The sequence below is a fragment of the Nestor notabilis genome, unplaced genomic scaffold (assembly GCF_000696875.1).
Source record: "Nestor notabilis isolate BGI_N333 unplaced genomic scaffold, ASM69687v1 scaffold14546, whole genome shotgun sequence".
Lineage (NCBI taxonomy): Eukaryota > Metazoa > Chordata > Aves > Psittaciformes > Psittacidae > Nestor > Nestor notabilis.
Window position 1 is genome coordinate 23884 of NW_009931558.1, and position 18165 is coordinate 42048.

The 18165-nt window shown below is 41.5% G+C and overlaps 1 protein-coding gene across 1 annotated transcript in view; it reads left to right on the forward strand.

Moving 5' to 3' along the window:
- The window catches only part of ABCB7 (ATP-binding cassette, sub-family B (MDR/TAP), member 7), a gene marked incomplete at its 5' end in the record, with an annotated part of 30353 nt that extends 17464 nt beyond the window's left edge, over nt 1-12889 (forward strand). Inside the window, 8 exons of the mRNA XM_010015974.1 lie at nt 509-683; nt 2007-2164; nt 2703-2866; nt 3030-3159; nt 3572-3743; nt 8191-8294; nt 9864-9971; nt 12342-12889. Coding sequence (XP_010014276.1) covers nt 509-683; nt 2007-2164; nt 2703-2866; nt 3030-3159; nt 3572-3743; nt 8191-8294; nt 9864-9971; nt 12342-12560 — 1230 coding nt within the window. The remainder of the gene's footprint in view (nt 1-508; nt 684-2006; nt 2165-2702; nt 2867-3029; nt 3160-3571; nt 3744-8190; nt 8295-9863; nt 9972-12341) is intronic.
- Nucleotides 12890-18165: the final 5276 nt, after the last annotated feature.

Sequence of the window (18165 nt, forward strand, 5' to 3'; positions counted from 1 at the left end):
TCCTGTGGGCAGCTTTGAAATTGTCCTGAGTGGTGCTTATTTTATGCTACTTTTAATCGGAGAGCTAGAACTGGGAAGATAAACAGTGGCCTTAACTGTGAAGAAGGACTCAAAGTAGTTACTGTGTGAGAAGTGCTGTTCTAGACAAAGTAACAAGGATATTTTAGTACACAGTAACTTCCTCTTCTTTTTGGTATCTAGTGGCAGCTGATGTTTGGCTTTGACATAATAAGGTAGAAGTTCTGCAAGACAGACACCCAGTGTCATGGGAATATGAGTGTGGTGGGGATCTCTAATGCCTCCTTCCCCAGTGTAGAACGTGCTGAGGTTTGATCACGTTTTTTGTTTTCACACACTAATCTTCCATCTCTTTTTGGTAGTTAGATGTCTTGAAGAGAGGTTGTGTGTGTATCTGTGCATGTAGCATGTTTATACTGAAGCTTATAACTAAATACACAGTCTAGTATGTTTGAGACTGTCACACTTGTTATTTTTGTGTTTATCATAGTATTTCAATAATGAAAAATACGAAGCCCAACGGTATGATGAGTTCTTGAAGAGATATGAAAATGCCTCCTTGAAGACTACCTCTACTTTGGCTCTCCTCAACTTTGGACAGAGTGCTATATTTAGCATTGGCTTAACAGCCATCATGGTGCTTGCCAGCCAGGGCATTGTTGCAGGTAACTCATCTGTCTGTAAGCTGAAAGTGACTCTCTTTTACCTTTAATTCATTCATAATAGAGATGTTAATTTAAATTAACTTCTGGTTGATGTGATAGTTGAGTTTGGGAGTTTTTGCTTGAGAGTTTTGGGTATTTCTGCTGCTTATCATAATTCTGGGGAAGTTTGTGTTGAGGGATTTTGAAAGACACTTATATAAATACAAATACTGCTCTGGACCTTCTGTAAAGATCCTTTCTTTTTACCCTCCTCCTTTCCCATGTTGGCAAGACTCAGAACTTTTCCCCAGTGTGCTTTGTTTCCAGTAGTGTTATTACTGGTGTCCTTCACTTTCCTTAGATGAATAAGGTCGCATTATTAAAACCATTGTTTCTATATGCTAGTGTTTCATCTGTACTAATTTACTACATGAAGTAAAGCCTGCTAGTTTAGCAAGACACTGTACAAGCTTCAAATACAGTAGATGAATGCAGCACTGGGATGAGGCTCAGCTAAAGCAAGGTGATTTTAGAGTAAAAATAATGATGCTTTGAACACTGTTAGCATCCAGAGCTGTTTGAAGGGTAGACCTTTATATCATGTTGTCTTTCTTGCATCTGCTTTGCTCTTTTAAGAGATGCCAGGACAGGGAAGAGTTACACTGTGAATGGATAAGTCAGTAGGTGCAGTTTATGGCTGTCCTTAATAAAATTTGGAATAGCCTTCAAGCAGGATGGTAGAAATACAGCTTTAAATTATCTTTTAGGACCTGCTTCAGCTGAACTGACCCTGCACTTACCTTTAGCCAGTGTGTCATCCTCCGTTTTCCCTTCATCAGTGTATTTGATATTAAGCTGCCTGGAGGTTCTCACTACCCGTTTTAGCAGCTCTGTTGTCTGTAGTATGAAAGTCCTCTCTTCATCATGACAAATTCTGTCATTTGGATTTGTCTGTAATTGTACTTCAGATTCTTCCCCCATTCTTGCTTTCATGCGGCAGTTCCTGCCCTTCTAACTGATTTAGGCCTCTTTACGTTTCTCTGTGGAATTTCCAACTTTACAATCTGATATTTTCCATGAATTTCCTGCTATGCTGCTTGTCTTATTTTCCAGGGGCTATTAGATCTTTTAAGTGCAATCCACACAAACATTGCCCGTCATTTCAGGCACCTTCCTTTGTAAAATCTGATCTTCTGGGAATGCATTTGAGTTACTATTTAAACGTCTGGGTTTAGAAGTGGGATAAAAGAAACTAGACTTGATTGACTTGGTTATTTTTTTGGTGCTTCCTAACAAGACAACCCTTCAAGTCTCCTTATTCTCTCACATCCATTTTGTCTTAAGGCAGCCTTTCTGTTGGAGATCTAGTAATGGTGAATGGATTGCTGTTCCAGCTTTCTCTTCCCCTAAACTTCCTGGGAACAGTATACAGAGAGACAAGACAAGCACTTATAGATATGAATACCTTGTTTACACTTCTCAGTGTAGATACCAAAATTAAAGTAAGTAGTAGCTTATTTTCCTAAAGTATCTGGGTATTTAATAGGGCTGTTTTCTAGCAATGCCATCATTTCACCCTGCTTCTTAATTTCCAGGTTTAATTTCTATTCAAGCTGTTGTGTAAGGATGCTGTTCTGCCTCCTCTTTAAGTGCAGTTAGTGCAATAGCAGCTGCTTTTTCCTTGCAGAGCCTTTTAGTGACAGCAAAAGTTGCTTCACAAAAGCTGTGTTTGTATTGAGATCTCTTTTATTTAAGTGTTCATGCCTGGTGCTAGATGATTTATTTATAATTAATGATGCGGAATTTATTACTGCAGAAGAAGTTACGAAGCAGAGTGTTTGAGCAGAAATTTTTTCCTCTTTTGGGGAAAAGGAGGAACAAACCCATTCCACTCATGTGGTGGATTGTAATTATTTTCAGCCCATCCAAGCTGAAGTGTCTGTTTGCCTTTTTCTGAGCTAGGAAATGGACTGTTCGGCTTGTTGAACTGCTTGAGATACTTTCTGGGCAGCATATAAAGTGGCACTCTTCTTTTAATAGGACAAAGAGCTGGCTCCACCCCTGCACATCACACCACAGACTGCTGCCATCACCTTTGATAATGTGCATTTTGAATACCTTGAGGGGCAGAAAGTCCTTGCTGGCGTGTCTTTTGAAGTCCCTGCAGGAAAGAAAGTGGCCATTGTAGGAGGTAGTGGGTCAGGGTGGGTAAATGGACTAAATATGCCAATCAATGCAGCATTTTGTTTTTCAATGTGCTTCTTGTGTTTTGTTTGTGTTTATTATGCTCGTAGCATCAATTCTGATTGGAGATAGTAAATTACAAACTAGCAGTGTAACATAAGCTTCAATTCTTTTCAATTTCAGGAAAAGCACAATTGTGAGATTATTGTTTCGTTTCTATGAACCTCAGAAAGGAAATATTTATGTTGCTGGACAGAACATACAAGATGTCAGTTTGGAAAGTCTGAGAAAGGCAATAGGAGTCGTACCTCAGGTATACCATGGTTCGTTCTCCCCACATAGTCCATGGGAATAGTAAACCTCAGTATTCTGACACTGTGGTTCAATGAGGGCCAAGCCTAATGCAGTGGTAGTGTCTCTAGTTCCTTTGAAAGTCACCACGCTTCAGGAGAAACTGCCTCCAGCTTTAAGTGATTAGCTTGATAGTAGATTACCATCCGTAATGAGTTAGCAAAGTGGGAAAATTGTGCAGAACACATTTTGTGTCCTAAATATATATATTAATCCCATTATTGGGAAAAGAAATTTCCCCAGATACTTTTTTACCTTCGGGCTTTTTGGAGAAATCTAAGCTATTCTGTGTTGCTTTCTTTCATGGATTGGGGATAGTTTTGTAACCTGTTGTTCATGGTTTCTTGTTTAAAATATTCTTTCCATAAATGTAGGATGCTGTTCTCTTCCATAATACCATCTATTACAATCTGCTCTATGGCAATATTGGTGCAACACCAGAAGAGGTTTATGCAGCAGCAAAGCTGGCAGGAATCCACGATGCGATTCTTCGAATGCCAAATGGTTACAACACTCAGGTTGGGGAACGAGGACTCAAGCTCTCAGGTAAGGACTTTGGTGCACAAGCTCTTCTGCAAATACCTCAAAGTTCAATCCATACTTTACTCCTCAGTCATTGAATCAGTCAGGTTGGAAAGACCTTTAAGATCATCAAGTCCAACCATAGCCCCAGCACTGCCAAGACCACCACTAAACCATGTCACTAAGTGACAGTCAGACTCGCTTTTAGCTTATTTACATTATAACATAATTGTAAGGCTAAATATTAATACCAGTATTTATAGTTTAAGGCAACTGTAGTCTACAAGATATTTAAAAGGATGTGTTTTCAAGGGATAGCATTAAATGAGTTGGTGTGTGATCATGCATCTAAGTAAAAATGATCTTTCTTGTAAACTGCTTTAGTAGTGGAATGCATGTGACTAGAATTGGGAACTTTCTGTATTTGTGCTTTGCACATAGGATGTGATAGGCCATCTCCTGTTGTCTTGTCTGGAAAAAGCAAAGCATGTTACAGTTTTGCTTTAAATTGCTAACCCATATAGAATCACAGAATGGTTTGGGTTGGAAAGGACCTTAAGATCATCTAGTTCCAACCCCCCTGCTATGGGCAGGGACACCTCACACTAAACTATGTCGCCCAAGGCTCTGTCCAACCTGGCCTTGAACACTGCCAGGGTTGGAGCATTCACAACTTCCTTGGGCAACCCATTCCAGTGCCTCAGTATGAGCAGTGGTGGGGCACAGTTTGTGATACTGGTTTGGTATCTTTTTCTAATACAGTGTTAAAGGTGTTTGGGTAAGTGTGAAGTTGTTTTAAATACTTGGAAGAATTTTGACCGGGTAGGTAGCATAATGCTGGATGTGCAAAGAGTAGTAGTGGAGAAACAGCAGTGCATACACAACTTGGAACTACTGTTCTGCAGGGGCTTTCTAAACTTCTCCTGAATACAAGGCCTTACTGTCTGGCAAACTCTAAATATGTGTGGCAGAGCTTAATGTTCTTCCACTTGGACTCTGTGTACAAGACACCATTTATTGATAGACCAAAGAACAGTTCAGCTATTTTTGTTTGCACACAGTGGGCAGCGGTGGAGGACAGACTGCTCTCCTCCACTGGGAATGAGCTATGGCCCTACAGGAGAGAGAAACTTAACCTCAGTGAGTCTGGAAACTTCAGGGTACTGAGGCTGCTTCAGAATGGTGCTGAGATGTGTGTATCTTCAGTGTATGTGGGGCTGGTGGGCGTCCAGAGGCACAGGAGTGCAGCATGTTCAGGCAGAGATGCTGCCTGTTGCAGGCAGCAAGCTGTGTGTGGTGTTTCTTACTGTGAAGATGCTGAAGTCAGAAGTCCTGGTCTCTTTGAAACAGAGGATCAGAGGTTACATTCTGTATCCAGAATGCATGTGCAGGGGAAAGCGTGCACATTTGCAGAAGGGGAATATAAAGAAGGTTGAAAGGGAGATAAAATATGCGAAGCACAAATCTGGGTGAGTGAGTAGAAGATACAAGATAGGTACTGGCAGAACTGTAGAGAACTGTTATAATGATGAAAGATTTCTCTTGTGCTGCCTGTCTCCCCAGACTAGTAATTTCTAGAAAGAAGATTTGACTAACAATAGGTTTGAAATGTTTTGGCATTTATATAGAAGCATAGAATGATTTGGGTTGGAAGGGATCTTCTAAAGATCATCTAGACCAATCTCCCTGCTGTGAGCAGGGGCATCTTTCACTAGACCAGGTTGCTGAAAGCCTTAGCCTTATGTTGAGGTTTAGATTTGGTTTTAGGAAAAATTTCTTCACTAAAAGGTTTATCAAGCATTGGAACAGGCTGCCCAGAGAAGTGGTGGAGTCACCATCCCTGAGGGTATTTAAAATACATGTAGATGTGGCACCCGTGGACATGGTTTAGTGGTGCACTTGGCAGCGTTGGGTTAACAGTTGGGCTTGATCTTAAAGGTCCTTTCCAACCTAAATGCTTCTGTGTCCAGTTCTGAATCTGGAGAAGTGTGCTCAGGCATCTTGGTGTTTCCTTCTGACCTTGAGACACCTTTAACAGACCTGTGCTGAAATTGGGGTATGCCATTACTCCATCCTTCCTTCGTGTTGTGTGTGCTACCACTGTGATGGTCCTAAGCACCCATCTAACAGTGCTTGAACAGAAGTGGCATTTGGAAAGTGAAGTGTATTCCTTTCATGTTTTTTATTCAGAGAAAAAAGTCTGTAAAATGTTTCTCAGGAGAAGGACACTGGATTTGTGAGGTGGTAAAAAAGAGCTTAGTTCCTTATTTTCAACAGATAACACGAGTATTGGCAAACAGTAGTGATAAACAAGCTTCAGTGATGTTTGCAGGCAGGGGACAGGAGTCAGGGGCTGATGGTCTCAGAAGTGTCTGCTCATCCCTGACTTGATCTTCAATGGAGTTGTGTGCTCCGCTCTTGGGGAGTTTGATTCTGTGCTTTTGCAGGTGCCAGTGTGTGGCTTTGGGTTGGAATGTGGAACCAACGCGTCCACTGTATCCCGTGTGCTTCTGTTAAATCTGTATTTTCATTGATAAAGAGAGCTGTAATGGCCAGAATTGACTTGGTTATTTCATGGGTTGGAGATGTCAGAGGCATATTTTTGAGTTCCTTCAGTAGCTCTGTAAAAACACAGCATCTGTTACTTGGAATCTCTGAACAGTAGAATGGCTCCCTAAATTGTTCTAAAGGTGTAGATGAAATTAATTTCTGAATCTGTTCAAGATTTAAGTTGGGTGAGGCTTCTTGTACCTCTCCTCTAAGAAAAAGACAAACTCCTGACTTGCTTTGTCTGTTTTAGATAATATTTTGTGGGAGAAGTAGGGGGATGGAGAGCCCTGTGAATGTAAGTGGCCCTCTTTAAAATCCATGTGGTAGGGGAAAAAATGGTTTTGGGGACCGCTAACATGGGTGTGTGAAAGGCACAATTACAGTTAATGTGGTTCTTGGATGTGTTAACAGTGGTAGTGATGTGTAGAGCCAGTAAAAGCTTCAATCTTCACCTGGGGCCCTGGCTCTGTGAATAGTTAAATCTGTTGGGTGCAGCAAGTGAGTAGGTTAAATAATAAGTAAGTTGGATTCTCCCTGTATGCAAGAATTTGGTATGTTACGGATTCCTTTCCTCCAGTGAACTAACAGTTTACCTCTGCGAGGATTGACACTGGGAAACTATGTTAGAAGTGCTGTCTTGATACTTTAAAAGTGCTGGATTTGTTTTCATAGTTGGCAAGAACATTAATGCAAACAAGGCTCGCTCATGGCAGTGCAGCAGCATGGATAACAGGCTCAGTATCTCGGTTCCTCTCCCCTAGTGTGGTTTCTCTTGCTTGCGTGGTATGAAAATAGGCATAAAGAAGTCTTAGTTGCAATGAGAACTCTCTCAATTTAAATGGTGAAGTGAGCATTTAGTGGAGTTCTTACTGGTCTCAGTGCCTGAGTCATCAAGAGTAAATAGTGAAAACCAAATTGTTTTGGCTTTTTCAAGTAGAGTCCATTTCAGTGGCTTGTAGTACAGAGCTGTAACAGCCCCAGCCCCTGGCTGGGTGATGGAAGGCTTAACGTGCTGCTGTCCTGAATGTGAGCAGGGAAGAACATGAAACAAGTCAATGTGCTACAAATATAAGGAAAGACCTTGGATTTAGTTACTGTAGTGTCTTTCAAACATGGGTCTTGTCAAGCTGAGTTTTGAACATGCTTTAAAGGCGAGAAAGGGAGAGTATATTAAAATAGACTGAGTAAATTGTACAATTCTAATTGCTACTGTGTTCTGCCAAAGACAGTTTAAAATGTGAACTGCAGCATTATCATCAGCCTTTTAAATGGTTTATTAAAGCATGTTCTCTCCTGATAGGAATGGAACATTAACAAGAATATAATGGTATTAAATTGAATGTTTTGAAGTCTTGAATAAAACAAAGGAGGACAAGAGCACCAGTGTGAAATGTTTGCATTGCATACCAAATGGTTAGCAGATTTTAAGTTCTCAAATGCACCTGTTTTCCTGTCTGTAAAAGTTGTCCTAAGTTATTCTTGAGTCAATGTTGGCTGTGAAAATTGTGAAGGGAGGAAACTAGTCTGAAACGTGGTCACATCAGAAACCAACAGGCATAATGAAGGTGGTTTTCAATACCATTTTAATTGTGTTCTTTAATGAAGTTTGCTGGTTTAAGCTGTTAGGTAGGGATGCTTTGAATCTGGGCCATTATGGAGTGAAGAGTTAGATGAATTTCAAGGAGAGAGCTGAAAGAATAGTCCTTCTCTAGAAGGATAAGCAATCTTGAGTCTCTTTGGGTTTACTAGACAGTAGGAACTTGAGTGTTACCTCATGTAAGGTGTAGACACCTTTATCAGTAGCAGCTATGGTATATATTTAAAAGAAAAAAGAACCACCCCCCAAAACAGTCGTGTCTGCTGATGAATTTGGAATATCATGGTTGTAACTTCATCTTTTTTTTCCTCTCCCCCCATTCAGGAGGAGAAAAGCAAAGAGTTGCAATTGCCCGAGCAATGTTAAAGGAGCCATTTATTCTTCTCTATGATGAAGCCACATCATCTTTAGATTCAATTACAGAAGAGGTAAATGGGGATATAAGAATACAAAACTTAACTGGTGTAATGATGGCTGATTCTGATGCTTCTTCCTTGTTCTTTTCCTCCCAGAAAGAATTCTCTTCTTTTTGCCAGATGGCTATCATGTGTTTTCCTGCTATTATTATTAAGAGATCCTAAGTCTAAGCCTGTTTCCTAAAGGCCAGAGCAGAGGCACTGAGTCTGTCCACCTTGAGACATAATGATGAATGCCAACTCTGGGTGTATTTTCTGTTGTACACTCTTGAAGTCCCAGTCACTTTTAAACACTTATCTGTTGAAGCTGTTGCGAGTACTTCATGTGGCCATGAAGTGTGAAGCTCTCCAGTCCACTTCAGAAGGTGTTTAGATGACATATAGCAGTCATTAAAAATGTCTTACAAATAATGTTGACATACTGCAGAACAGAAAACCTCTTGTTTGTTGTGCAGCATCTTTCTGAGCTGTAAATCAGGTAGGTGGAACCTGCAGTGCTGGTATTAATTTGTATTCCTTTCACAGGAAGGGCTGTGAAACAGCAGAGTGTTGTGACACAGATGTCATGACATGACCACAGTAACTGCATCAGGCATCATAACTACATCTCTGCTTAAGCACAAAACCTCTCAGCACCAGCAATAATTTCACAAACTAATGTCATCAAAAACTAGAGCTAGAGCTCTGTTTGTGTTCACTTATGCAGATTATTGAGCAAATTTATTGACCTGTAATCACGAAATTACCCTCATTTTCCAGGTACAAAGCAATCAGGGTACAAACCGTACATCCATATAGTACAGCTCTCAAACATGGTACAGCTTCCTCATTGGGCCAGAAGTGTTCACAACACACACAACCCTACAGAAAGCTGCTTGGCTTCTTCCTCTCTTTTGTTTTGCTGTATTTATTGCAAGAATCACGAGCAAAGCTGAAAATTTCACAGCAGAACTGAGCTTTAAAGGCAGCAGATGAGACGAGTCCTTCCCACAAAAGTATGTCTGGTAATGGGAATGTTCTCAGACAAAGGCAAGTGTTTTTCAGGAAAATAAAGAGGACAGTTACAGCAGAGAGGGCACAAATTCCTGACTAGTGCTGCTCGCATCTGGATGCAGCTGGGGAAGGGGGAAGCTGCTCACAAAGGAAGCAGTGGATAAGTAATTCCCAGGATTGCTTTAACTACATGCTCCTTATTGGCATGATATTGAGAGGGATTTTTTTCTTTAACTTTCCTTGATTTGAAAGTATTATTATTTATTATTGTCATGTGCTTTTACTGCTGTTTATGTTGCTTTTGAGCATGGCTGCATAGGGAAGCTTTTCCTGCAGTCAAGTAACACTTCTCTTCCTTTGTCCCTTGGGATATGTGTGGCTTTCTGTGAATGCTCAGAGCCACAGATATTCCATGCTTGGGACTCTCGTGTAGATACTCTCTCGTAGGTGTTTCTTACTGTGAAGCTGTAGCAGCACTGCAGATGTTTCTCAAAACTTACTTACAGCAACTTGCATATTTCCAGACAATTATTTCTCTTTATACGACCCAGGAGTGTGTCAGAGTTTGTCTCTGTTTGAATCTTGCAGAATATTCTCAGTGCCATGAGGGACATGGTGAAGCACCGAACGTCAGTTTTCATTGCTCACAGGTTGTCCACAGTAGTTGATGCAGATGAAATCATTGTGCTGGATCAGGTGAGGTGATCACCCTGGGATCTGTTGTTTTCACAGAATGGCAGTGTTTGTTAGAGAGTCTGGGTGTCCATTTGGAAACATTATACTCCCACGAAGCCACAAAGTTCTTTCTTTGGGAATGAACCACACTAGAGCATTCTAAAGGCCCAAGCTTTGCTTTTTGTATCTTTACAACCAAATTTTATCAGTTGCATTATATGATTCTTGTGTGTTTTATGTTTTATATGTTTTATTTTCACTTAATTTGTATAGGTCATTTAATTACATGTTCTTTGGATGGATGATTGCAAACTCCACTTGGTGCTCTGGGACTGGCTTAATGTTGCATGTTTTGAATCTCATTTATTACATGCTTCTCTCAGATTAGGTTTCCTAATCTGTCCCCCCCATGTACACTTTATTCTCAGGACTCATTGAGTGTCTGTTTTTCACATACATCCATTGGTTTTTTCTCTCAATGGGAAGAGAGGACTGCGTGTTCTGTTGCCATGCAGATAAAACTGTTGTTCAATCTAATGATGTTACAAATCTGATCATCATTCTCTATCGTACCTGTAGAAAAGTGTGGTTATTCCCTTTCTGTATGCTTCTCTTATAAGGGAAACAAAAAGTTTCAACATTTTATTTACTAATATCACTCTTCAGCTGTTATCTCATAGTCAGTTTGTCCTAAATCTATTTTCTTCTCTTACCCATATCTGGCTATAGATTTAAAATAAACACATTTTTATTGTAACTTCATAGTTGCTCATTTAACTGATAATGCTGAAAATACAGCGCTCCAATCCGCTGATAATGGATGTTAAATATATCTCTGTATTCACTTTTTTCAGTTGCTATTTATATGCTTGTGATCACAGGTGTATTTAGTGACTAAAATATGCATATCTAAAAGAAAATAAATTATTCCTACACTACATTAAATGATTTCATGGGAACAAAGTCTTACGAAATGGTGGCGTTCGTGACTCTCTTAGCTATACAAATCTCAGCTTCATTTGACTCTCCAGATGAAGTAGTAGAATAAATCACTTGTACTGCTCTGTGGAGTTTTTATTTGGTTTTGATCACATTTCCTAAGGTGTATCCTTTATGTAACTGCACGTTAAAGCATCTTGCAAATGTTTTTTAACATGTTATGAGGCAATCTGCGACTTTTTGTTTTCGAGGCAAGTTTTCACAGCTTACTACGAGTGTGTTTTGTGTTAGAGTGTAACTGTTACGTGAAAAATAAAAGCACAACCTCAAACTGTAAACCAGTTAGGGTGCTCACTTTCATCACTGGTGTTAGTGTAATAAGGATTGTGAAGGAGTAAGGCAACGTGGTGCATCACTTGTGGTGCCCAACTGCTTCAGGTGGCGTCTTTGACGTTTGCTCAGCAGAAAGTTGCCTCTTGTCATCCCAGCTTGATTGATGAGCACTGTGTTAACAACCAGATAAATGAGGCTGAGCAGTGGAGATGAGGCAAGATGATTGTGACTGGTTTTGCTTAGCAATGGAAATAGGGCAGCATCATTTCAGCACCTTTTGCCTCGGTAAAATCAGGATAGTTCTGGAGTGAGTAAACATTATATTAATGGTCCTTTATATGATTGTTCAAGGCTCATTGGAAATAAAAAAGAGGCCATAATCTAAAGCCTGGATTCTACTACAGTGAACTCTGGAAATGAGCCACTGAAAGTTTAAAATACATTCTGCAGTTAGGCTGGTCAGGTGTGTGTTTGCCCAGATTCCACCAGCACGACTAGGAATAGAAGTGACAAGACCCAGTTTTTTTCCCAGCTTGTTCATCAGCAGCTGTCACAAGGAGGTAGATTTAATTGTAGATCCGAATTTAGTTCTAATATAAAATCCATGTAGCTGTCTGTATAATGCTGTCTTTTCCCAAAAGAAATAATAGCTGGAGAAGGAATACATTATTTGAGTTTGAAGTTGCTGAATGTAAATGGGTATCTCACAGTATAAAGATGAGTCTGTTTTTTGAAGAGTGGTGTTGTTTTGCTGTCTGTAGGATTCGAGTTCTCCTCTCCAACTCTTCCTTCCCATCTCCACAGTGATAGGCAATAAATCATCTTTGCTGTTGAGAATAGCACAGATGAACCGAGCTGCTCGCTCAATTTTCCTAATGGCAATGACACAAGTTACTGAGCACCCATCTAAAAGCACAATTTACACTAATTGTTTTTAGGGTTTGGTTTGAAATGTGTTTTGCTTATCTAGGACAAATCCCTCTCTGTCTGCTCCTTTAGTTTCTTAGTGTGTGTTTGTTATCAAGCAGAGACAAATACATGTTTGTTTTGGGTGATCAGCATTTACATTCCTAAGGATCTGTTAATCCTGATTGCAGACTTACTCCTCTTCTTTTACAGGGTAAAGTTGTGGAACGTGGCAGACACACAGACCTCCTTGCAAGTCCTAACAATCTCTACCACGAAATGTGGCACACACAGAGCAGCAAAGTACTCAATAGCCATAACCATCCAAACTGGGAAGAGAGAAATAAACCTATGTCCAAAGAGGAGGAAAGGAAGAAACTAGAAGAAGAAATCACCAATAGTGTGAAAGGCTGTGGAAACTGTTCATGCTAAGTATGATCCCGGATTAATCCTATCTGAGAGGTTAAGGATGCACAAGGTGACAGTGAAGCGCAGCTCTTGTTTTTAAGTCAGCGTTCAGAAACTTCCTGGGTTTTGCAGTTTTTGGGTTGTACAGTTTCTCAGAGGGACATAATTTCAACCAAAGGAGTTCTATTTTTTCATCTTTAGGAATCTCTAATATTCACTGGCATCTGCAAGAGGTGAGCTGCTTCAAAACCTTTAAACTTCTCAACTGAGAGTGTCATTTATGGCACGTTTTAGGCATTGGTAAATTCTGCTGGTAGATGCTCGAGGTGGATTATTAAACTAAACAGATTTGTCCTTAATTTACGTTATTTCTCATCATTAATGGTTGATAAATGCCACATTTTAATTTTAATTGAGCTAATTTGCTAGTGAGGAAGATGCAATATAAATTTTTTAGTGGTATTTTGGTTTAAAAATGTTCTTCCTTGTAAAGAATAAGAAAAGCCTCCACAAAATATTAGAGGCTTCTAGTAGCAATAAATATTGGAATTACTCATCTAGCCCTTCACAAACACCTTTCATACTGGTCTGTCAGAACATGCATTGGTATTACTTTACAAGAAAACTAACAGTATTTCTAAGAGCTGGCAAACACCTGGAATTAAGAGAATGTTGTGTGACTTTACAGACAGCCACCAAGATGTTGTATGTAAATGTGAAGAGTTGGAAGTTGCCCTTAAATCAAAGAATCTGAAAGCAAAGATTCTGTATCCTCAGCATCTGCTGTACTAGTCAAAGCAGAATTCAGTCCCTTTTTCTATTTCAGTCGTGGTCATAGGGTGCAATTAAGATTCAATAAAGACTTCCATAAATTTCTATTATGTCATTAATGTATGAGAAAATGACCTGGATAATGGTGAAAGCGTTGCTGCAATAATCTCATTTCAATAGTCAAAACTTCTTCAGTGGCAAGAAACCTCAGTGTGGGTGATTTGCAGGACACTGCAGGTGTGTTGGGTTTGTGTAGCAAGGTTTTGGTAGTGGGAGAGCTATAGGGGTGGCTTCTGTGAGAAGCTGCCAGGAGCTTCCCCTTGTCTGGTGGAGCCAATGCCAGATGGCTCCAAGGTGGGCTTGCTGGCCATGGCTGAGCCCATCAGGAGCAATGGTAGTGCCTCTGGGATAATGTATTTAGGAAGTGGGGGGGAAAACTTGTGCAACAGCAGCTGCAGCCAGAAGACAGGAGGGAGAATATGTGAGAGAAAGAGCCCTGCAGACCCCAGGGTCAGGGCAGAAGCGGGGCAGAAGGTGCTCCAGGTGCCAGAGCAGTGATTCCCCTGCTGCCTGTGGTGCAGACCATGGTGAGGAAGGCTGTGTTCCCTCATCCCAGTGGAGCAGATGACCACCTGCAGCCCATGGAGGACCCCAAGCTGGAGCAGGGGGATGCCTGAAGGAGGCTGTGACCCCATGGGAAGCCCACGCTGGAGCAGGTTTGTTGCAGGACTTGAGACCCTGCAGGGGATTCATAGCAGAGCCATCTGATCCTGAAGGATGCGCCCCATGGAAGGGACCCGCACTGGAGCAGCTCATGAAGAACAGCCACCTGTGAGAAGGACTCACACTGGAGAAGTTCCTGGAGGACTGTTTCCCATGGGAAAAACCCCATGATGGAGCAGGGGAAGAGTGTGAAGAGGAAGGAGCAGCAGAGACAACGTGTGATGAACTGACCACGACTCCCATTCCCTGTCCCCCTGCGCCACTCAGGGAGGAGGTAGAGAACTTGGGAGTGAAGTGGAGCCCCGGAAGCAGGGATGGGTGGGGGGAAGGTGTTTTAAGATTTAGGTTTATTTCTCATTATCCTACCCTAATTGGCAATGAATTAAACTGATTTCCCAAACAGAGTCCATTTTGCCGTGACAGTGATGGTGAGCCCATTGTACCCTGTCCTCATCTCCACCCAGGAGCCTTTTGTTTTGTTTCCTCTCCCCTGTCCAGCTGAGGAGGGCACTGATGGAGAGGCTTGATGGGCACCGGGGATCCAGCCAGCAGCAACCCACCACAGCAGGATGTATTTGTAGGCCTTAGTTCTTCAGGGAAATTTCCCCTTTCTGTTTATCCTTGGTTATTCTGGTATAAATCTTCATGTTGAATTTAAAGATCTTTCTGTATGTTGAAAAATACCTGTTTTCCCTGGGGAATGACACCAGTATGATGGTTATAGAGTTACATTTGTAAATCAGCTGCAGGATTTCTCAGTGTGGGCACCAGCAAAGCACTGAATTTGGTGCTTCTGGAAACGTAGCTGCAAATAGTGTTTATTTGATGTTATACACTCCCACTGCAACTAAATACAGGAACAGAACCCTCGTGGGTCTGAAACCTTTGCTATCTTTTCTGCTAGTTACTCACTTTGTTAAAACGATGGGTGAAAAAAGCCAACCTGGCATCAATCTCCAGTTACAAATGATCTTGAAAGTATATGGAATGCAAGGACTTTTATTTTCATCCTGGGAGTGCAGCAGCAAAGTGAAGCCTTGTTCATGTAGTGCCAGTTCAGGATTCCAGCTTACAATCTTCCTTTTCTTCTCACTAATTGTCTCCTTTTTTAGTTCCTGACAGCACTGAGGTTGACTATAAAGGTGCAGTTATCTCTGAACTGCCAGAAATGGTTTGCAGAGGTTTGTTGAAAAGTCTTTTAGGAGGCGTCTCCCTTTCCTCTGTCGTGGATAACACAAAACCAAACAGTGTGTTGTCCCTGCCCACCCCCAAGAGCCAGTTTGTGGAGTGGAGTATTTGTCCACTGTTGCATGCAGCAGATGATGTGCAAAGGCTGTAAACTGCAATATTGCAATCCTAGTAATTCTTATTTTCCTTTGGCACAAGTATTGGGAATGTCAGTGGTCTGAAAGATGGAGAAGTGCTGGGTTCTTTCCTCAGTGATCAGTTTTCCATGTTGCAGGGCTTGGACATCCTAGTAATTGCCAACAGAGAGCACAGGAGCTGGTGTTCTCTTGTTGATGTCTGCAACCAGAAGCCATTTTAATGCCAAATTTGATTGTGAAGGGAAGTTCTCAGATGAGAGCTGGTGCATTTCATCACTGGGATGGACTTTGCAGGTATTCTACGACATGCTGAGTGTGAACCTCTGGGCAATACTTGGTGACTTCTTGTCTGCTGGAAAGTAAAACTCGTGCCCTCCTTGGTTTTAGTTTTTATATACTATGACTCGAGCATCACTGTTAGAAGCAGATGTTTAAAACACCAAATGGGAGGGTCGTGGCTTTGGAGAGCCTCTCACTGTAGTGCTGACTCCTGGGACAGTAGATGTGGCATCTCTTTATGAAGCTGTACAGTTTCTTACAGAACACAGGTTTCTTTTGGAGCTCTCTGACAGCCTTTGTGGATCTGGATAATTCTGCTCTCCTGTAAGCTGAAGCATCACTTTTCCAAACAGCAGCTTTCCATATTCTGGACTTTTAGCTGGTGGCTTTCAAAATTCAAGTCATTACCACCATTATAAAAATCTCTGTCTGCAATTTTAGAGTGGAAAAAGCCATTTATCCCCCCCCCTTCATTCTCTGTTGTTAAAGGAAATATGTTTGTGAAAAATGGGTGTTAAAAGGGGGCTGCTTCTTGCAGCGTTTAATCATGTATTAACTATGAATGTACAGAATTTAATTCCCATGTAAAAACTTATTAGGCACAAGACTTGAAGACACAACACAAGAAATTCTAACCTCCACATTAGAAAACTGAATTAGTGGTTGGTGGGGAGGTCATTTTGCTCCTTACAAATGGATATTAATAACATGCTACTTGCAGGTGATCCCTCTGTTTCCTCAGCAGCTCTGTTACATGGATTAGGCGTTACCTACATCTCTTACCACTGAGGTTTTAAGTTATGTTCAGGTTTCTTTTCAGAATGGAAATGTAAAAATTACATTGTACAGTGAGATGATGTTCAAGAACAACCAAAAAGGCCAGGTTAAGATCGCAGTGTCTAAGTGTTCTGCTGGAAGACTTCTTACCCTGACTCCTGTTGTTCAGCTGTGTATAGAGAATTATTACGAAATAAAGGATTTATCTTTGTGAATAGAAATGGGTGTCCTGTCAAAATGGCTCTTCCAGCTTTGCAGCAGTTTCCCGAGGAAACAGTGGTGTGGAATATGAATAGCAGTGATTTTAATAACAGCTATGGAATCATGGCTTTTCCCCTCCGAAAGGGAAGCTCTGAATTGGCTTTTCAGTCAGAGCATTTGTTGGCAGTGCTTGGTGATGGGAGTGAAGCTGAGAACAACTGGTGGGGATGTGGGTTAGCATGAGGCATCCGAATTCCAGCTGATGCATCAGAAAGGTGAGCTCACACACTGCACCTGAGTTCTGTTCCCACTCAGCTTCTATATCCCCTTAATTTTCAGTGTTTGGAGCTGCAAAATCACATGAAGAGCACTCATGAGACTCATCTTGCTGATGAGAATGCAAATCCTTGTTAGAAGCTTGACTGTTTCTTACTTTAAAATACTGTATTTTGAGAAATGTAAACTTTTTAACTTACGAACAATAGAAGTATAAGTATTTCCTTGAGCCCTTGACACGACGTTGTGTGTAATTACTGCCTGGATTTTGGTTTTGTGCAGCTGTAACTCCGGATTCTCAGTATCGAATGAGAAAGCAGGATTGGTTTTATTTACACTTGGTTCTCCTGCACTCTCACTGTATAGGCCTGAGCAGCGAGAGCCACTGGTCCTGCTGTCACTGCCTCACAGCAGCTGAGCTCCACGTGGTCTTGTGGAGTGCATGGTACGTCTGGGACAAAGGGATGGGAGACCGTGGAGCAGGCCGGGTGTTCTCAGTTCCAGCTGGATGAGCTTCCTGCCAGTGTTCCTAAAGCTTCATTTTATCTGTCTTTATGTCTTGTAATGATGCTGTGCAGGAATGTTCCATGTGTATGTCCAGCCTGGCCTTGAACACTGCCGGGGATGGGGCAGCCACAGCTCCTCTGGGCACCCTGTGCCAGCACCTCAGCACCCTCACAGGGAAGAGCTTCTGCCTCGGCGCTCATCTCAGTCTCCTCTCTGGCAGGTTAAAGCCATTCCCCTCATCCTGTCCCTACAGGTCCTTGGCCAAAACCCGTCTCCAGGTTTCATTTCTGTGTGCAGGTGATGAAGGAAAGAGCCTCCAGCCTGGGATATGGTGTGCTGGGTATGGTTGTTGGACATGGTGGGTTTCTGGGCTGCAAGCACACATTGCTGGGTCATGGTGAGCCTTATTGCAGCATTAGCAAGAGAATGTAATAGTATAAACACCCTCAGCATTAACAAGAGAAGGATTCTTGTCAGACTTTACACTATTAAGCGGCTGAATCCAGACTTTGTGCACATACAAAGCACATGTACAGGACCTGAGATCTGGAGACTGGGAATTTGAGATCAGTAACCTGAAAAATTGCATCCTGGAACACCTGAAGTTTATCTTGGAGGGTGTGGAGGGAATCGATTGATGTGCACTGTTGTGTGATGTGTCTAGACCATGGAGTGACTATAAAGGATGCTCCTGAAATGTCATTTGCCTGAGCAACCTGTTCCCTATGTTCAATGCAGTGACATTTTTTTACACAGTATTTTACAGCATT